The sequence below is a fragment of the Squalius cephalus genome (genome assembly GCF_949319135.1).
Source record: "Squalius cephalus genome assembly, chromosome: 5".
Taxonomy (NCBI): Eukaryota; Metazoa; Chordata; class Actinopteri; order Cypriniformes; family Leuciscidae; genus Squalius; species Squalius cephalus.
The window spans coordinates 17,685,586-17,703,050 of record NC_137126.1 but is presented as its reverse complement, the minus strand read 5'-3'; the positions used below and the strand labels follow the sequence as shown (position 1 = coordinate 17,703,050).

The 17,465-nt window shown below is 34.5% G+C and overlaps 1 protein-coding gene across 3 annotated transcripts; it reads right to left on the bottom strand.

The window, feature by feature from the left end:
* Positions 1-846: 846 nt before the first annotated feature.
* Positions 847-15,917, bottom strand: olfm1a (olfactomedin 1a). 3 transcript variants are annotated; one of them, XM_079870607.1, is made up of 6 exons: positions 15,329-15,917; positions 10,620-10,769; positions 10,334-10,489; positions 8,048-8,267; positions 3,409-3,515; positions 847-1,713 (listed from the first exon to the last, which is right to left on the bottom strand). In XM_079870607.1, the coding sequence occupies exons 1-6, from the start codon at positions 15,392-15,394 to the stop codon at positions 1,039-1,041; spliced, it is 1,374 nt and encodes a 457-aa protein (XP_079726733.1). In that variant the 5' UTR covers positions 15,395-15,917; the 3' UTR covers positions 847-1,038. The 3 variants fall into 3 exon arrangements, with proteins under 3 accessions (XP_079726733.1, XP_079726732.1, XP_079726734.1); XM_079870606.1 differs by lacking the exon at positions 15,329-15,917 and adding an exon at positions 12,546-13,342; XM_079870608.1 differs by lacking the exons at positions 847-1,713; positions 3,409-3,515; positions 8,048-8,267 and adding an exon at positions 8,435-8,778 and having other exon boundaries at positions 15,329-15,909.
* Positions 15,918-17,465: the final 1,548 nt, after the last annotated feature.

Sequence of the window (17,465 nt, the reverse complement as noted above, 5' to 3'; positions counted from 1 at the left end):
GAATAATACCCTGTAAATACATATTTTTTTCACATTGTCTTTTGACACCTTTTTTGTGGACAACTATATATATATATATATATATATATATATATATATATATATAGTCTAATTGGCTTCTTTTTCTTACAATCCATCCTACTAATTAAGAGTCACTTTATAAACACAAATTTAGAAAAAAAGATAACCCATAACAAAAGATACAGCAAAAATGAAACATGGCAGGAAGCATAGCGAACCCATTACTAATCTAATCTCTTTTTCACATTCAAGGGTCATATTACTGCGAAAAACAAAAACAAAAAAAAAACATACAATCATGTGAATTGTAGTGCTAAAAAATGCTCATGCAAATGTTTGCGAAGATCAGAAACTACATACAGTCACAACAGCACACTGCAGTTTTTTAACAGATTGCCTCCAACAGTCAGTGCCTTCGGTTCTTTAGTTGATGTTAAATAGCTTTGATTGCTCTTAATACAAAGGACATAACTGGGTAACTTAATGACATCTTTCTTTCATCAAGCTTCTCTGCCCCCTACTATAATTGAATCATATTCGTAAGCTGTACAAGTATACTGTATACTGTATATGTATGTATATATATATATATATATATATATATATATATGTATGTATATATATATATATATATATATATATATATATATATATATATATATATATATATATATATAATAAATCTAACCGGATTTTGTTCAATTTATGCTTAATACTAGAAAAACGCTTATTATCGTACGTAATTTTGCTTAATCATGTTTCGACATTTTTAAATGTACAATAAGATAAAATACTAATTAATAAAATCTTTTCTTTTTTTAGCAGTGAAAATTCAAACATAATCATCTAAGGAGAGCTTAAAAAAAGAGACTTTTTGGCAGCTGTTCATTATGTTGCCGTTAACTATTACTTTTGATACGCCTTCTTTTATTGAACAATCATCAGGCATTACTCTAATTTTCAGTAATAAATTCCCTCAGTGCTACTGTATAGCTCGGACGGATGGAGAATGCCACTTTAGAGTTCCTCAGAGCGAATGAGGTGGAACAAGGTGACGTTATACAGCACCTGGTGTCCATTGTTCCATGCATAAAGAGCTCTGTCTCTAGGGTTATAATCCAGCATGGAGATATGGGAATACTTGTTCTGTAATGGGATGTCGATATACTCATAAGTAGAGGAGTTGGTATGGAAAGCATAGTAGACCTTTGTCCCTCCCGAGTATCCATTGGTGACATAAAGCGTCCCGCAGATCATGAAAGCCTCGCCTGCGCTCCTCTTTGGGTGGTTGGTGGTGTAGCTTTTGATGATCTGCAGGGTTGATGGGTTGAGCTTGCTGATGATAATGTTTCCAGCATTTTGATTGGTGGCATACACGGCCCAAAGCCCACCTTCGTCCACCATTAGGTCAATGTCGGAGTGACCACCCCAGGAATAGTGGTAGCGGTTGTTGAAGCCGGCGTAATCCAGCTGACCAGACTTGCTGATGGTGGCTGTCTTAAAGTCGAATTTGATGATGGTGTTGCTTTGGAACTTATTGAAGTAGATGGAGCCATTGTAGACCACCTGTCCTGTGCCCGACCAGGGGTGAGGAAGTCGATGCGAGGTGAAGTTGTCCGAATACATGAAGTCGGCCATGGACTTGTATTCCCGGACAAAGCGATTGTTGTGGTAACCGTCCATGTACCACACCTGGTGGTGGAAAAATGAATGAGCATCAGTGTCCTAACTATTAATTTATTCAAAAATGCATTACAAATGCATACAGTTACTCATGCTATAGTGAGCAGGTTTTTAATTTCTGAAAATGTTCTGGGTAAAAAAATGTCAGGGTGAGAAAACTGTCATGATATGAAAGGTCCTGGAAAGTCTCATTAAAAGAATTAAATTCTTGAAGAACACCTTATTAAACACTTTGGTATAGTTTTTTTTTTATTATTATTAGAAGCAAAAATTATACATTTTTATTAAAAATTATTAAATGGCTTCACTGGATTTAATATTTGAAAACTTCTGTCAACCAAATAGCCAAGTCATATGGAGACCAAAATGCATCAACATATGAAACGATACGAAACAAAAGACCCTCATGACTGTGTAAAAATCAATAAGCCTCTTAAACTATCAGAAAATATGACCTTTCTGTGACAAGGCAAAGTGAGTTCAGGTTGTAAAATGTCATGTGGTATAAAAAATAATGACATTAATGAATTAATAAATATGAATTATTAATTATTTATGAATTATTTATAAATTAATAATTCATTCTATTTGTTAAACAGCTTTTAATTAAAGTATAATTATATTTATTTTAATGTGTACACTCACATGTATTCAAGGTTTAAGGAAAATACGTTATTACCTCGTACTTAATGTTTACAACCCATGACATTCATTTGGCTTGTCACATGTGATTTGTTTCCTTTTCTTTATTGTGGACAATCTTATGTCTTTGATCCCTTCACAGTCAAGGTCAGCATGTAACCTGAGTCCTAAGGACTGGTCTGTCTGTTTTTTTTTACTTGCCTATATTAGCATATCCCTGCAGTGAACCTATTTCCTAAAACCCAATCTTTAAAACAAGCACATTTTAAAACGGTCTGACCCTGAAATATATGAAAGCTGCACTCTAAGGCTATCAGAGGCTTCACTCAAGGGCAACTCTCTGACCCTTCATCAATCATTTAAGGCTCAGACAGATCTGCAGGCCAGATGCCTTTCTGTTTCTGGGCTTTTCTACTGGATCGATCCATCTCAAAGGGGCTAAAAACTCCACAGCTTCACCTTCAGCCATCCTCTTTGAAGTTGTTGCATTAATATATGATGGGATCATGGATTAGTTGTCAAGCAACTTACTTGCTACTGACATCTAACCAAGATGGATGTGTTAGATTTGTTCAAGAAATTGGAGAAAGACAGAAAGCTTGCAAAGGCAGGGAACTAAAATAGTCTTACACGATTTTTGGTTTTAGCACAGACTACTAAAGTATATGTGAGAACAAAGATATGAAACCAACAGCAATATACCAACGCTTGTGTGTGGGAAACACTGACACAGGAATTAACAGACATCATTCAGCTCTTACTGGGAATGACTTTGCTGCCACACTAATGAAATCTTGCAAGATTTACACCTATCATTTGCATCTTAATGTGTGCTGGTAATTTAATAAACCACACTCTTGGCATGTTTGCAAGAAAATACACTGCAGGGATAAAAAGAGTGCTGATAAGACGAAGTCCAATACATTTTAGCCAAGAAAAACACTTAAACAAAAGAAAGCCAGTTGTGATTAAAATGAGGGGTGTGAAGTGATCAATGCTATTTTCTCCTACACAAAAATCCAAATGGATTGAGTTAAGACAGTAAAGATTTGATGAACTCACCCTCGTATCACCGTCAGGAGCAAGCGGATCCGTCATCCAGGATCCATATCTTGATCCAGATGTCTTCATGGTTATAGCATCACTTATTCCTGTAAGCTTCCCACAAGCTGGTAATAACAGTAAAAAATAAACATTGTTTTCATCAATTTTTTTATCATTTAATCACCCTCATGTACTTCCTGTTACAGTGTAACTATACATTTAAATACTAATTAACTGATGTACTTAATATACTTAATGTACTTAATGGGTTAGGGTTTAGGATTAGGGTGTGTTTTAGGGCTAGTTGCATGTATTTATAGTAATTACTTTAGTAACTACATGTAACGTGTAAGAAGGACACTGTAAAATAAAGTGTTACCGACAATTTTTTTCTTCAGTAGAACACAAAAGGAAATATTTGGAAGAGTTTTTATGCTGCTCTTTTCCATGCAATGAAAGTGAATGGTGACAAAAGGCTGTCAAGCTCCAACAATATCAAATCAAAAATGTCTGCTATATAAGTTCAGTTAAGACAGTAAAGATTTGATGAATTCACCCATATCACCATCAGGGGAAATTTGTTATTCACTGATAATATTCTATTGTGCGTCGGGATGTATCACACCAGGTTTGACGTCAGTGACACCAAACGTCATTGGTTCTCATGTGTCTCGTAATGTGATATGCCACATTTGAAATTCAAATTGCATATTCAAATTGCCTGAATGACTTGGAATATAGTGCATGAGTTGGGACTACTGTAATGTTACTTTTATGGTGCTTTTTGTCATTTCTGGAGCTTGACAGCCTTTGTCACCATTTGCTTTCATTGCATTTCATTCCAGTCTAACATTTCTTAGAAAAAAATGAATATAGAGTTGTAATGACATGAGGGTGAGTAAACGATGAAAGAATTTTTATTCTTGGTGAACTCTTCTATTTCCTTTATCTCCTTTGCTTTCTTATGGGAGAGCGAAATGCTGTTAAACTTCAATGTTCTGCACTGGTAAATGGGCTTGTGGTGGATGGGGGAGGCGTTGGAGTTCCTGTCATATTCTGCCGTGTGTTAGGCACTCAGGCAGAGGTTTGCAGGCATCAGTGAACCTCTCATGCTCTCTGTTTTGACACAGTGTCAGACAGATGCACTGGAGCATAACTTCTATAGACGTCTGCAGTGTTGTAAGCGTCCTCACAAGGAAGCGTGTTCTTCTCTCATTTATATACTTCTTGGACCTCTTTTTCTGTCACTCTATGTCTTTCAGAGAACTGATGCTGTATCCCTTTCTCTCACTTTCTCTTTCTCTCTCTGGTTGTGTTGTTCTGGCAGTTCACTGAATAGCAACTGCTTTTAAACGAAAAGTACATTTATAGATACTCCTCTGTTTCCCCATGATATTTTTACAATATTCTGTTCTTGACACTGAAATGTGATCATTGTGATGCTTTATATAAAACCTCACTGGAGCCAGTTCTGGTGAAAGAACTGTTTTAAATGTCACTGACCTGGATATCTGGTGTCATTACATGGCTCTCCAGAATACTTGATTCTGATTGTTCAATCACTGAAATATAATGACACTAAACTGTATGTCTGACATTTTTCAAGTCTCTTGTTTCCCTTTGTGCTCTCTTTCATCTTACATAATAAAAACTCCCTCAATATTTCATGTTCATGTATTTATTTGTTTGGTGAGTCGGCCAGTCATCGTCACAAAATAAACCCTTTCAGGATGATAAAAAACCCTTCTGCTTTACGTCTGGGTTTATTTTGCGATCATGACCAGCCGACTGTCCATTATCTCTTATTTATTTGATATTGTGCTCTTCTTTCAAATTACAAATCAGTGGGCTATATTATATGTTTTAAAAAATACAAGCTTTGGCATTAAATTACTGCAATCAAATAATACTGATTTACCCTACATTAAATTCACTGCAAAGCCCTTGAACAGACTGACCTCTATACGATTACTCATAATCTGCTAATATTGACCTGTGCAATTCCATAATCCTTTTGGGATTGAATGAGTTGTGATTTACTCACCCAATTCTCTGTTCCAAAACCTGAATTCAAAGATATAGTATGACACACAATATTCAGTAAGTACAGTACCAGCCTGACTAATTGTCTCAGCACAGGCGGTCAGCCTTTCCACCAGACCCGATGGCCAAATGTTAGTTGAATTTATGTTAGTGTATTTAGGAGATAAATAACAAAGTACCTTTTCTAGGATTGCAAAGCAGTGGTAGAAACTGAATATACTGTGGATTGAAGGCTGGGATCTTTAGTGCTCATGATTGCTGACTGTTGATGCAATTATGTTGAAATATACAGCAAGCATCACCGAGTTCACAGCCCTACATCGCTAATGTGAGACTGCTGCTCTGCATAGATAACATGTTTGTGTAATTTTCCCACATATTTACATAATGCCATAGCATTAAATGTTGCCAACCCATTCCAAGTTTTCTTCTGCTAAATCTACTATGCTATGCATAATGGAATGCCATTGGATACATAATTGGTTAGAGAAGCTTAGCAGAAACCCATTACTAGTTTTAATGTATTAATAACTCTTTGCGTTGACTTGGTGATTTTATCCAAGCAACCAACTGAATGGATCATTTATAGCACAACATATGCACCTTAATAAATGGAATTGGAAATGGTTGACATTTTTCAATCAAGATTTTAGATTAAATCTGTATGTAAGTACAACATAATATACAATATACCGTTCAAGTAATTTTTTTTTCATACTTATATTCAGCAAAGATGCATTAAATTAATCGAAAGTTACAGTAAAGAAAAATATATATTTTCAAATAAATGCTGTTCTTTTTAACTTTTTATTCATCAAAAAATCCTGAAAATAATGTATCACGTCACAGTTACAAAAATATTAAGCAGCAAAACTGTTTTCAACATTGATAATAATAATAAATGTTTCTTGAGCATCAAATCAGCACATTAGAATGATTTCTGAAAGATCGTGTGACACTGAAAACTGGAATAATGGCTGCTAAAAATACAGCTTTACCATCAAAATAATTAAATTACAGTAAAATATATTAAAATAGAAAACAGTTATTTTAAATTGTAATAATATTTCACAATATATCTGTTTTACCATACTTTTGATTAAATAAATGCAGCCTTAGTGAGCATAAGATACTTATTTCAAAATATAATATAATATAATATAATATAATATAATATAATATAATATAATATAATATAATATAATATAATATAATATAATAAAGCCTTTCAATTAATATGACCTGTTACAGGTATTATAATTATAGAATAATTGGAAATGGTTTAAAGTTGTTTTTGATTAATCATATTGCAGGACACTGTTAAAAATGCTTGACATTTTATGGTAAACAATCACAAAATAGTTGCTTCTCTCAAAACACTATTGACTACAATTTTTTTTTTTTCATCCAGTAATTTAACTCCCTTGTGTAATGCAGCATTAGAAATTCATGCAGCCAGGAGATTACTGTACTGGGAATAGCAATCTTTCAATAAAATCCCATGATCATATTTAGATGGCTCTCTTTATCACTGCATGTAGCTTTTGGCTCAGTTGAAAACTCAAGAGTGCAGCTCTTTTTTTGGGGGGTGGGGGGGTGGGGTATTTATTGTTAAGCACTAAACCCAGCATGCTGTCCTCCTTTAATCAATCAAAGTAAGGCTGCATTTGCATTATGCATGAGTAATAAATCTGTTATTCATCTGAATCTAAAATAAATGCTCCAAAAAGAAGAGCAATTCTCTATTGTTACTTCTGACCTATATTCCAATGTATGAATAGTTGTTAATATTTCTGTGAAAAACGTACATTTTGCTTTTGGATAAAATCATTTGATGTCCATTCAACTGAGGATTTGTCTATAAATCAGAGACGTGTCAAAGACTGTGTCCTGTCATACTGATTTTGATAATGTTATTTAATTTACCTGTAAAGTCACTATGAATTCATGCCATGGCTCAGGTGGACCCAAAGGCATTTGTCAGAGTAGAGAACAGCACAGCAGCTTCTCATTAGTCACGTCTGTGTCTAACATCCATATGAGATCCATTCCTCATTTTAGAATAAGGCAACATCTGATTCTGCTGCTACTGTCTGTATCAGATTAGCTATGCTGAGATACAGCATTTCAAACAGGGAAAATGACAGAGATAAAGGAAGGACCGGCGCACATGTTGTGTTGTTTAGATTCAGCATGCTAATGCCTCCAAGCGGCACAGTAAATTACCGTGTTTTGCTCAAAATCATCATTCACTGAGTCAGGGCCATTGTATCTGAAGGGAAGTATCTTGACTTGCATTTACAAAAACATATTAAGGCTAGATTATTAGCTATATGTACTTAGAAAGTGGTGTGCCTTTATTTATGCACGTTTTAACTTTTTTTTTAAATAAAACTGTATAAAAGCAACACCAATATATTTTTTCTAGCTGCTTTAACCGGGCTGTTCAAATCGTAATAAAAAAAAAAAAAATTAAATAGAGAAAAATCTTATTTTCATGCATGCTAAAGTGTGTGTGTTATAACAACAAATTGTTCTTCTTGTGCACAGTCGTATGCAATATTATGCAATGAAATATAAAGGTTGTTTGTGTTTGTGCTCAAACTCATCCTACCTAATTTTTGCATGCATGCACGAAGCCTCTCCTCAAGATTAGACACCCTGTTGTGAAGCTCCTCGTAGTCAAAGGCCCCGATCTCCTCCTGCAGTTCATTTAGCACTGATGTCAGATTCTTGACCTCCTCTTTAAACTGCATTACCAATTTTGCATCGGCCTTGTATTCCTCCAACACTGGTATCATTGGCCTAAGTTCCTCCATTTTCGCTTTTATGGCCTGTAAGGTTAAAATAGGCTTGGTTCAGTAGGCATGCGTGTAACGATTGTCTCCAAACACCTGTCTTGCCCTGCACTTGCCCTCTCTGCCTACTCTATCACGATTTCTGAGTGTGTCTAACAGATGTAGAGTTCAACATGGCATAAAACAAGTTCTCAGTACACCAGCAAAAATTTGAAAAAACTCTCTTTATTTTCCAGTGTTTAAAATGCAAGGTGTCGAAGGTTACATGCTTCACATACAACAATAGTTTCTCTTGTTTCAAAATATCCAAATGTGCATAAACAAATCTGAATTAGGAAAAGACATGGAGAAGATGTCATAACATAAGAAAATCTACTCAAGGAAGGCTGCAATAGTGGCATGCACAAAAAGAGCGCAAACAGAATTCAAAGTTGCTTTGTATTTAAAATAAACTGAATGATGCGATCAGTTGACCAGCTGAGGATTACAATGGGATTGAACTTGTTCTTCAGTCTCTGCAGCTTTGATTTAATTCATAAAGTTAGCCCTGCAAGCAAGAAAATAAAATTTTGTTGAATAGCTAACTCGCTAGCCTTTCTAATACACACATTTTCACAGATACAGCTGTATGTACAGAAATAATGCAACACATTTTATATGAAAAATAATTAAACAGGATGAACTAACACACAAATGCATGCTTGAAATTATTTGCAGATGTGCAAATAATCATGACGGTTTATTCCCAAGTCTACGCACATAAATGAGGACATAGATTAAGATATATGTAAAGTCAAGAGTTAGTTAAAAATGTTTCTATATTTTTGAAAGAAGTCTCTTAGAAGAAAAAATAATATAGTAAAACAGTTACACTGTGAAATTTTATAATTTAAAATAACTATATATATATATATATATATATATATATATATATATATATATATATATATATATATATATATATATAAACATTTCTTATTATTATCTGTGTTGAAAACAGTCGTGCTGCTTAATATTTTTGAGAAAATGGTGATAAAATAAATTCACAATTCTTTGATGAATAGAAAGTTCAAGAGAAAAGCATTTATTTGAAATAGAAAATCTTTTTTAATATTTGAAATGTCATACTGTAAATAAATAAATATTATAATGTACTGGGATCATAAAGTGCAAAATAATCTTCGTCCAAACAAAGAAAATGCATTTCCCATGTCCTTTGATTCCATTTATCAAATTCATTCTTTATGGTTTCCTACTTCAGCTGAAATGCCATGTTTGTATATATGCTCTGTGTATACCTGAACTTCTGAGAGTGAACAGCGCTATGTAGGCTCTGCTATAAAGATCATGACGGTGTATACGATGACCTTTTCCAGTGATTGCATCCAAATATTTGATGCTTTCATGTAATAAATGTTTAAAGGTCAAGCCTTAAAATGTTTTGAGTAGTTTTCTTACTTGGTAAATGAAAAAGAGGTGCTGCCAACACTGGCCTTCTGAGCTGCGTGATTTGTGTGCACATTCCTGACCATAATATTCAGTTTAACAAAAACAAAATGTCCAATGCACTATTTTTTTTAAAGACTTTGAATGGCTAGATAATGCTGAAGGAGCTAAAAGATTGTGCTAGACAGATCTATAAAATCTATGCCACTTTGGGAGCCGGATACACACTACAAATTGCAATGCGCAACAAATCACTGCGCCTCCATTTCGAAAAATAGCAACAGCCTCATTAGCATGCAGATGCAATTGATATCAGGCAGCTAACAATACCTAAGATGGAAAATGAATCATGTTTTGTAATTCACTTGTGGGGAAAATGCCTGTGTCATCCACTCAGGAGGAGAAATCATTCATAACAAATATCCTGAGCTCACTTGGCATGCAGATATACAGAAAATGAATATGCTCAGTTGTTTTCTCAAAGATCGATTAGTTAATGTAATGTTAAAGGCCAGTGTTGGGAGCGGAATTAAATAAGTGAGTTAACCTTTTTGTAAATGGGAAACATTGTATGCGGTTATGAATTAAATATGACATTTACAAATGGAATAACCACAGTGAAGAAAATTTGGATGAGTTCATATATTTGTACACACCTTGTATTGCTTTGCGATATTCTGCTTGTGGCTTTCCTCCACCTGTTTGAACTTAGATTCCAGGCCTTTCAACTGCACCTCCATTCTTTGCACATACTCCAGGTCTTTCTGGGTCCTCTGGTCAAGACTTTGGATGGACTGAGTCATATTCTGGACCTGAAAGAGAACATAAGAGACGAGTTATAAGCCATGTGCTGGGTGACAACCTTGCCGAAAAGATCTATGAAAGTGAGCTATTTATTCTGACAGTAGGGCGTTGTGTGTGTGGATTATTTTCAAAGGTTACTTTTTCCAAGAGCTGTCTCAGTTGTTTGGTCCTGGCGTCCCGTGAACACATGGTCTGCTGAGGAGCCACAACAGTGCACACACACCTGCCCTCACTGTCTTGCGCTGAGCTGTACACCTGCCACGACTCCTCAGGGTTAGCAGGCAGCACCTGGGCAAGGGGCAAAACAAAGAGGAAAAAAGGTCAGTGACTGCAGTCTTTGGGGAGGTTAATTGCCTGAACACTTACACAAGGGTCAGACTGGAAGAGTTTTCTGGCCAGTTGATGGAAACGGTCATGCCAGTTCTTATGTTTCTTGTGTTATGTCTTAATGTTTACGTTGCAATAATCTTACATTTAATTAATCATGTGTTTCTTTAAACACTTGGTGACAGTGGTTTATGGAATGTTGCTTTTGTCAATTCTGCTGAAGTAAATATGTCACCAAGGTAATGTTATTTAGCTGGCTGATACAGATGAAGATTTTGTGATTGTAAGAACGACTTGCTAATGTTGGAAGCATGAGTTTTATTCAAAATGAGATAAAAATGATAAAAAAATCAGTAATGTGTCACACTGTATGCAATTGTTTTCCAGCAAAAGTGTTTATAAAGTGTAGGCTATAACTTAACAAAATAATATATGATCATTTGTGGCAGGACTAAGGAAACTTATTATTGAGCCAAGCAGTATCTATTCTCTCTCTCTCTCTCTCTCTCTCTCATTTTGTTTCTCCTTGTCCATCAAGAGCAGAGCAGTGCATTAGTGGTCAATGTACTGACAAAATACAGTTTTCGAAGGATTTTCGTAATTGGTGCTTTGATGTGAAATGGTCTTTTCTCGAAGGAGATTTTATGACCCAGTGGTTTTACATAAAAGAGCCATCTGGAAGAGTGAGCGTTTTCCGTATGTCTTGCCCTAATCCTGAGTAATCTAATGAATAATCCATATTCAAAACCAATGCGGACAGAAAGCACTTTTTATTAAATCTAAGGAACATCTTTGTAAATCTGCTACTAATGCTGAATTCAGATTAAAATACAATCTATTGTTTTTATTGTGTGAGGACAGAGCTTACCACAATATCAAAATAGTAAAGGCATACATTTAAAAAAAAAAAATAGAAAAGAGAGTATATTTTTCTTGCTCACATATAACTGATTTAAATAATACAGATTTCAACAGCATTTATATAGGTGACTCATAACAATTACCCAAGACTATAAACCCACTCAAAGTCAATAAAGTGAAATATGTCTAATGTCTTAAAAAAAACTCACAAACACACACAAACACACACACAGAACTAATGATAATACATGTGTTCAAAAAGTGTAAAAAAATGTGTTATTTTTTTGTCATTGTAGGCTTTTTGTGTTTCTACATTGATTTGTGCAGTGACATAAAAGATGAATAGGTACTGTACAGTTAAAGTCATGCAACCCCATTGGATAATTGAGGTCTGTGACTGAGATTAAATTCCAAACAATAAAAATTATTATACAATATTATATATAGCAACAATTCCACTAATGCACAAAATCTGAATCAACATTAAACACTTATATAGTTGCACACTGAAACTCTCCTTATATGGCGGTACCACCATGGTAATGATATCACAGGGTAATACCATATACTTCAATCCATAGTATTTAAGAATTACCATATTCAAATATACTCCAACGAACAGTAGTTAAAAGAATACTATGCACCATGTATAAAACATTATATTGGAGTCTACAAAAATTTTTTTTTGTTTGTTCTTTTTAATAGATTTGGAATGTATTTTTTATAGCCGAATTACATAATTTTTCCATTTTATAACATGCATTATTCAAATAGCATAACCATTTGTAACGTATAAATAATATAAATGTTTTTTTTTTTTTTTTGCAGCTCGTATTGTCTAAATTGAACATGAACAAAGAGAATAAGGAAACTCACGCCAGTGCTCCGGTCCGGCACACCCGGGGGTGCCACGCTTAATTTGGTGCTATTCAGACCAACTAGAGAGGGCAACGTTTGCGACATCCAGTTGGTGATCATCGCCATCGTGCTGAGCACTACTCCAATTTTCAGCAAAGGCACCGACATCTCTGCTCTTCTCTTTCCCAGTAACCTTCATTATACACTTTCCAGTAGAGAACTGTTCTGATAACCTGCGCTACTGACAGAGGTGATGTGCTTTTGTAAAGCACTCAGTGTAAATGAATTCATCTCGGACGCTTCTGCTCGCACCTATACTATACTGAACTTTAGAATCACGCAAGCTCTCTCGGTTTAGGCTATAAGCAGAGTGATGTGCTGTCTCCTTTCTTCACGCGAATAACGAACGACGGTAGTTCAGCAGACGATCTCATCTCTCTGGTTCCGTGCCCCCGCCCACCCAGTATTGGTGAAAAATTCATAAATATCACAAACCTCCCCCTGGCGCTCGACGCACGAACGAAATCACTGAACATGTACAAAGTTTTCCTTAGTATCACGATGCCCACACTGACAGCTATACTTAAAACAGTTAATAGACAAAATGCACTCTGCTCCTAAATAGCCTTACTGTAAGAGGCGCCTCCCTTTGATGCAGAGAGTGATGTCTTAATAAGTAGCCTAATTAACTAAATATTTAAAAAGTGTAATGAAACAACGTTGCAGTATGCATCAAAGTTGGATAACGGACTACAATTTTTTTTCAGAATAAGCCTATGTGCTAAATAGACGCTTGCGAACAGAAGGCGCGTTCGCCTGTGGCAACAGTTTTTTGCTTTTTGCTTTTGCTTTGTTATAAATTTACATAACAGACATACACACAAAGGGGCAAATGTGCTGGAGGCAATACAATTTGGTTTACGCGAGAATTAAAGTCGACTCCGTTGAATAATTTGCGCGCTGTGTAATGCGGCTCATCGGTGTAATAATAACGATTACTTGTACCGCGACTCTCTACGGTATGTGGTACACAGTATGCATAGCCTACACACAATTTATGCTAGATAGAATATGCTAGATATGCTAGACACATTATTTATTCTAGATAAAATAAAGTTTCTATGATTGTTAAGCATGTAATTAAACTCTAAAATATCAGCAGATGTTAGATTAAAAAGATAACTCACTCATTTATGAGTCACTTCTGAACAGGAATTTTAAAAGGATAGCTGACCAATTGTCTCTCAGCGTGTCATGATATCATTTGACCAAAAGAGGGCAGTACAGGTTTCCTTCTCATTTTTAACATTTTGACAAGTTCCAGTCAGACGCCCTGCCACCCACCACCCCCTTGCCCAGCTTATATATATATATATATATATATATATATATATATATATATATATATATATATTTTTTTTTTTTTTTTTTTTTATTTTTTTTTTTTAAATAAAACATCTTTGGTTTGTACTAGGCTGCATATATACATCATAGACATGTTCCTAATGAACTGGTGACAAATAGCACTCACAGCCAGACATTTTAAACAGATATAATGTAAGAACATCCTTTTCCTCTATATCGTCTTCATTTTCTGTCCTTTTTCGTTTTGGCTAGCAACATTTGTTTTCACCTGCACTAACACAAAAGGGGGAATACCTGATAGGTCACTGATTTACACATGAGAAATGTCCTTCCTGTGCAGGTCAACCATATTCACAAACGTTTTGAGCAAATTTCTAAAATAATAATGTGCAAATCAACTTATTTTGATTAAAGATTAAAGATATCGTCAAAAATAATATTTTACTTCTGAATGTATTAACATGCTGTAATATGAAGTGCTTCTAACTCCATAATATAATTGGAAACAATGTCAATTTTGTATCAACCTGCATTATTATCAAATTAAACAGGAGCTTTTTTTTCTTCTTCAGTGATTTATAATTTGGGGCAGATTACAAATCATGGCACAGGGCAATTAGTTTCAGACAAATGATTCAATTAAATGAATCATACAATAAATCACAGTTCGTAAACAAACACAATATTAGCATGTTTTCTTAATAGCTTGTAGCGTTAAGGTGAAATAATAATAATAATAATAATAATAAAGCCCCATGAAAGACAAAAACAAACACAGAACAGCCTATGAGATAGAAAAGAGGCTAAATTATTTTTCTGTACATAAAAGTAAATGACCTTGCCCCTTCAGTATAGCTTTTTCCATTTGATTAAATCACCAACAGTGTAAAATGTCAAAGGCGTAAGAAATGACAGTTACTGAAGAGAAAGCATCAATGAGTGTGGAGAAAGCAATTTGCTTGCTATTTCTGTCTTCAAAGTGAGATTGTAGAGTGTCAGAGACAATCACAGTGTGGATAATGAGAAAACACTGCACAAGCCCTGGAGTGTTTTATCTTGAATAGGAATCATCATACAAATGATACAATGATACTGACGATCACTCACACACACAGAGAATTTACTGCTTCCAAGAGGCATTTATCTTTAAATACTAAAACTGTCAACTATTACTATGAAAACACATTCATTATCATGCACAATAACCAACATAAAAGTTACTATAAAATAACCCCTCTAGCCATGTGGTACGAAGGCTCTATACAAGAAACCCCGCTGTGATTTTCTTAAATGAGGTTTATCAAATCAGTCCATCCCGATCTCTGCTGCCCAATAGTTTAATCTGCACTTATGATAATACATGAAACCGGCTTATTTTGAGCATATCTGCCTAATTAGCCCGAGATGTGCGCTGAAAATGGCGTTTATAAACCTACTTGGGTGAGTTCAGTGCCCATCAGTACAAGGAGGGTGAGACTCAGGAGCTTGCTTGCAGGCTGCATCTTCTGCTGCCGATGCCACCTTATCCGAAGATATCACATGCAGAGCTGTTGTCTGTCCAGTTGTCCGGCTCTCTATTAGATGCTCCTCTTGAAATTGCGTAAAGGCTATGTTTTAATTCAGCGCCAAAATAATGGGAAAATAAGATTGGAATGGTTTACAGATGCGTCTCTTTGCATATTTATCTCATCTCAGCTCCTCGACGCCTCCTCGTCCTCTTTCTTCCTGGACCACCGATCCGATCGCGAATGTAGGGATGTGCACGAAAGCGGCGAAAATATTACTTCATCACTGGACAAACTTGGCTTGGTTAATACGAGAGGGAAGGTGTGGGCAGGAAATTTGAGAAGCGGGGCCAAGCAGTGGTGCTGTACCGGATGTGACACGGACTAGAGTGGGAAATTCAAGAAACGTATTCAGAGGGACATGAGCAGCGCGCGCGCAGCGTGAGAAGCAGAGTGGAGAGCGCGCACTTGATCTGCCATCACTGTTGGACATGAGCTCTCAGTGCGGGTGAGAAACAGCGCAGTTCACAGCAGAAGTGCCAGGGTTTCACTAAAGGATAATGAAAAGAGTGGCGAGGTTGCCATGGAGACGACTCCTTGGGTATCCCTGGTGAAAAAAAAAAGATTTTTTTTATATATATATATAGTTATAGTATATATATATATATATATATATATATATATATATATATATATATATATAGTTATAGTATAGGCCTACTTGCAGCCAGACTAATTTAGTATAGTCTACTTCAAGTGTGTTAATGATTAGTTAACTTGAACTAGTGTGCTATTTTGAAACAACTAATTTTGTACTAAGTATATTTTAGTTGTAATTAAATTGTAGTAAAGCATAACTGTGTAAAGTGTATTTAGTGTACTCTTGTGTGCTAAATTGGAACAACTTCAAGTATACTTAGCATAATTTATGTATATGCCTGTGTAGGGACTAATTACATGCTTGATTAGTGATATTAAAGTGTACTTTATTGTTGTTACAAGTACATTACAAATTCATTACGAGTGTCTTCGAAACATACAAGCAATATACCATATATGTATATATATATACACTTATATATATATATATATATATATATATATACACTATATATATATGCTTTTTTGAAACAACTAATTTTGTACGAGTATATTTTAGTAGTAATTACATTGTAGTAAAACATAACTTTAAGTGCATTTAGTGTATTTTTGTGTACTTAGTATATATACTTAGTATACTTTAAGTATACCTGTGTAGGGACTAATTATATGCCTGATTAGTTATATTAAAGTGTACATTATTTGTGTTACAAGTACATTACAAATTCATAAAAATAAATATATTTAAATTGCACTACATACATATTAAATGTATTATTTTGAAACAACTTCAAGTATATTAAGTGTATTTCAAGATATGCTTAAGATCAATTTTAAGCTATTTGCACTATATTTTAATATATTAAATTGTGCTAAAATGGAACCAATTCAAGTACATTTAGTGCATTTAAGTGTTTTTTTTTTACAGTTCGTTAAAAATATACTTTCATGTCTTAAACTAGTTATACTATATTTGAAGCTTAATTTTAAAGTACTTCAAGAACATTTAAATAGCATTTCAGCTCATTAAAAATGTATTAGCATTACACTAATATATTATAAAGCTGTTTTATTCAGTATTCAAAATGGTATATTAAAAGTGCAAAAATAATTAAATATAAATGTTAAGACATACACAGACTTTGAAATCAAGAAAACTTTAATATAGTATCTTGTTGTGTACATTGCAAAATAAATACATAAGATTACATTAAAAAAGTACAGCAGCATATATAATCTCTTGAACAAAATACATTATAACAAAGATCAGTGAAATGCTATGGCAGAGCTATATTTATAACATTTCAGTTATACCCCTATTACTGAAAAGCACATGAATAATACATCACTTAATAAATAAGCATCACAATGCAATTTTCTGAAAAAATACAAATAAAAGTTACGGAAAAACAATGTGCAGAAGTGAATAATGCATTATTTACAAACGTAGGCCTACAAAGGGCTGAAC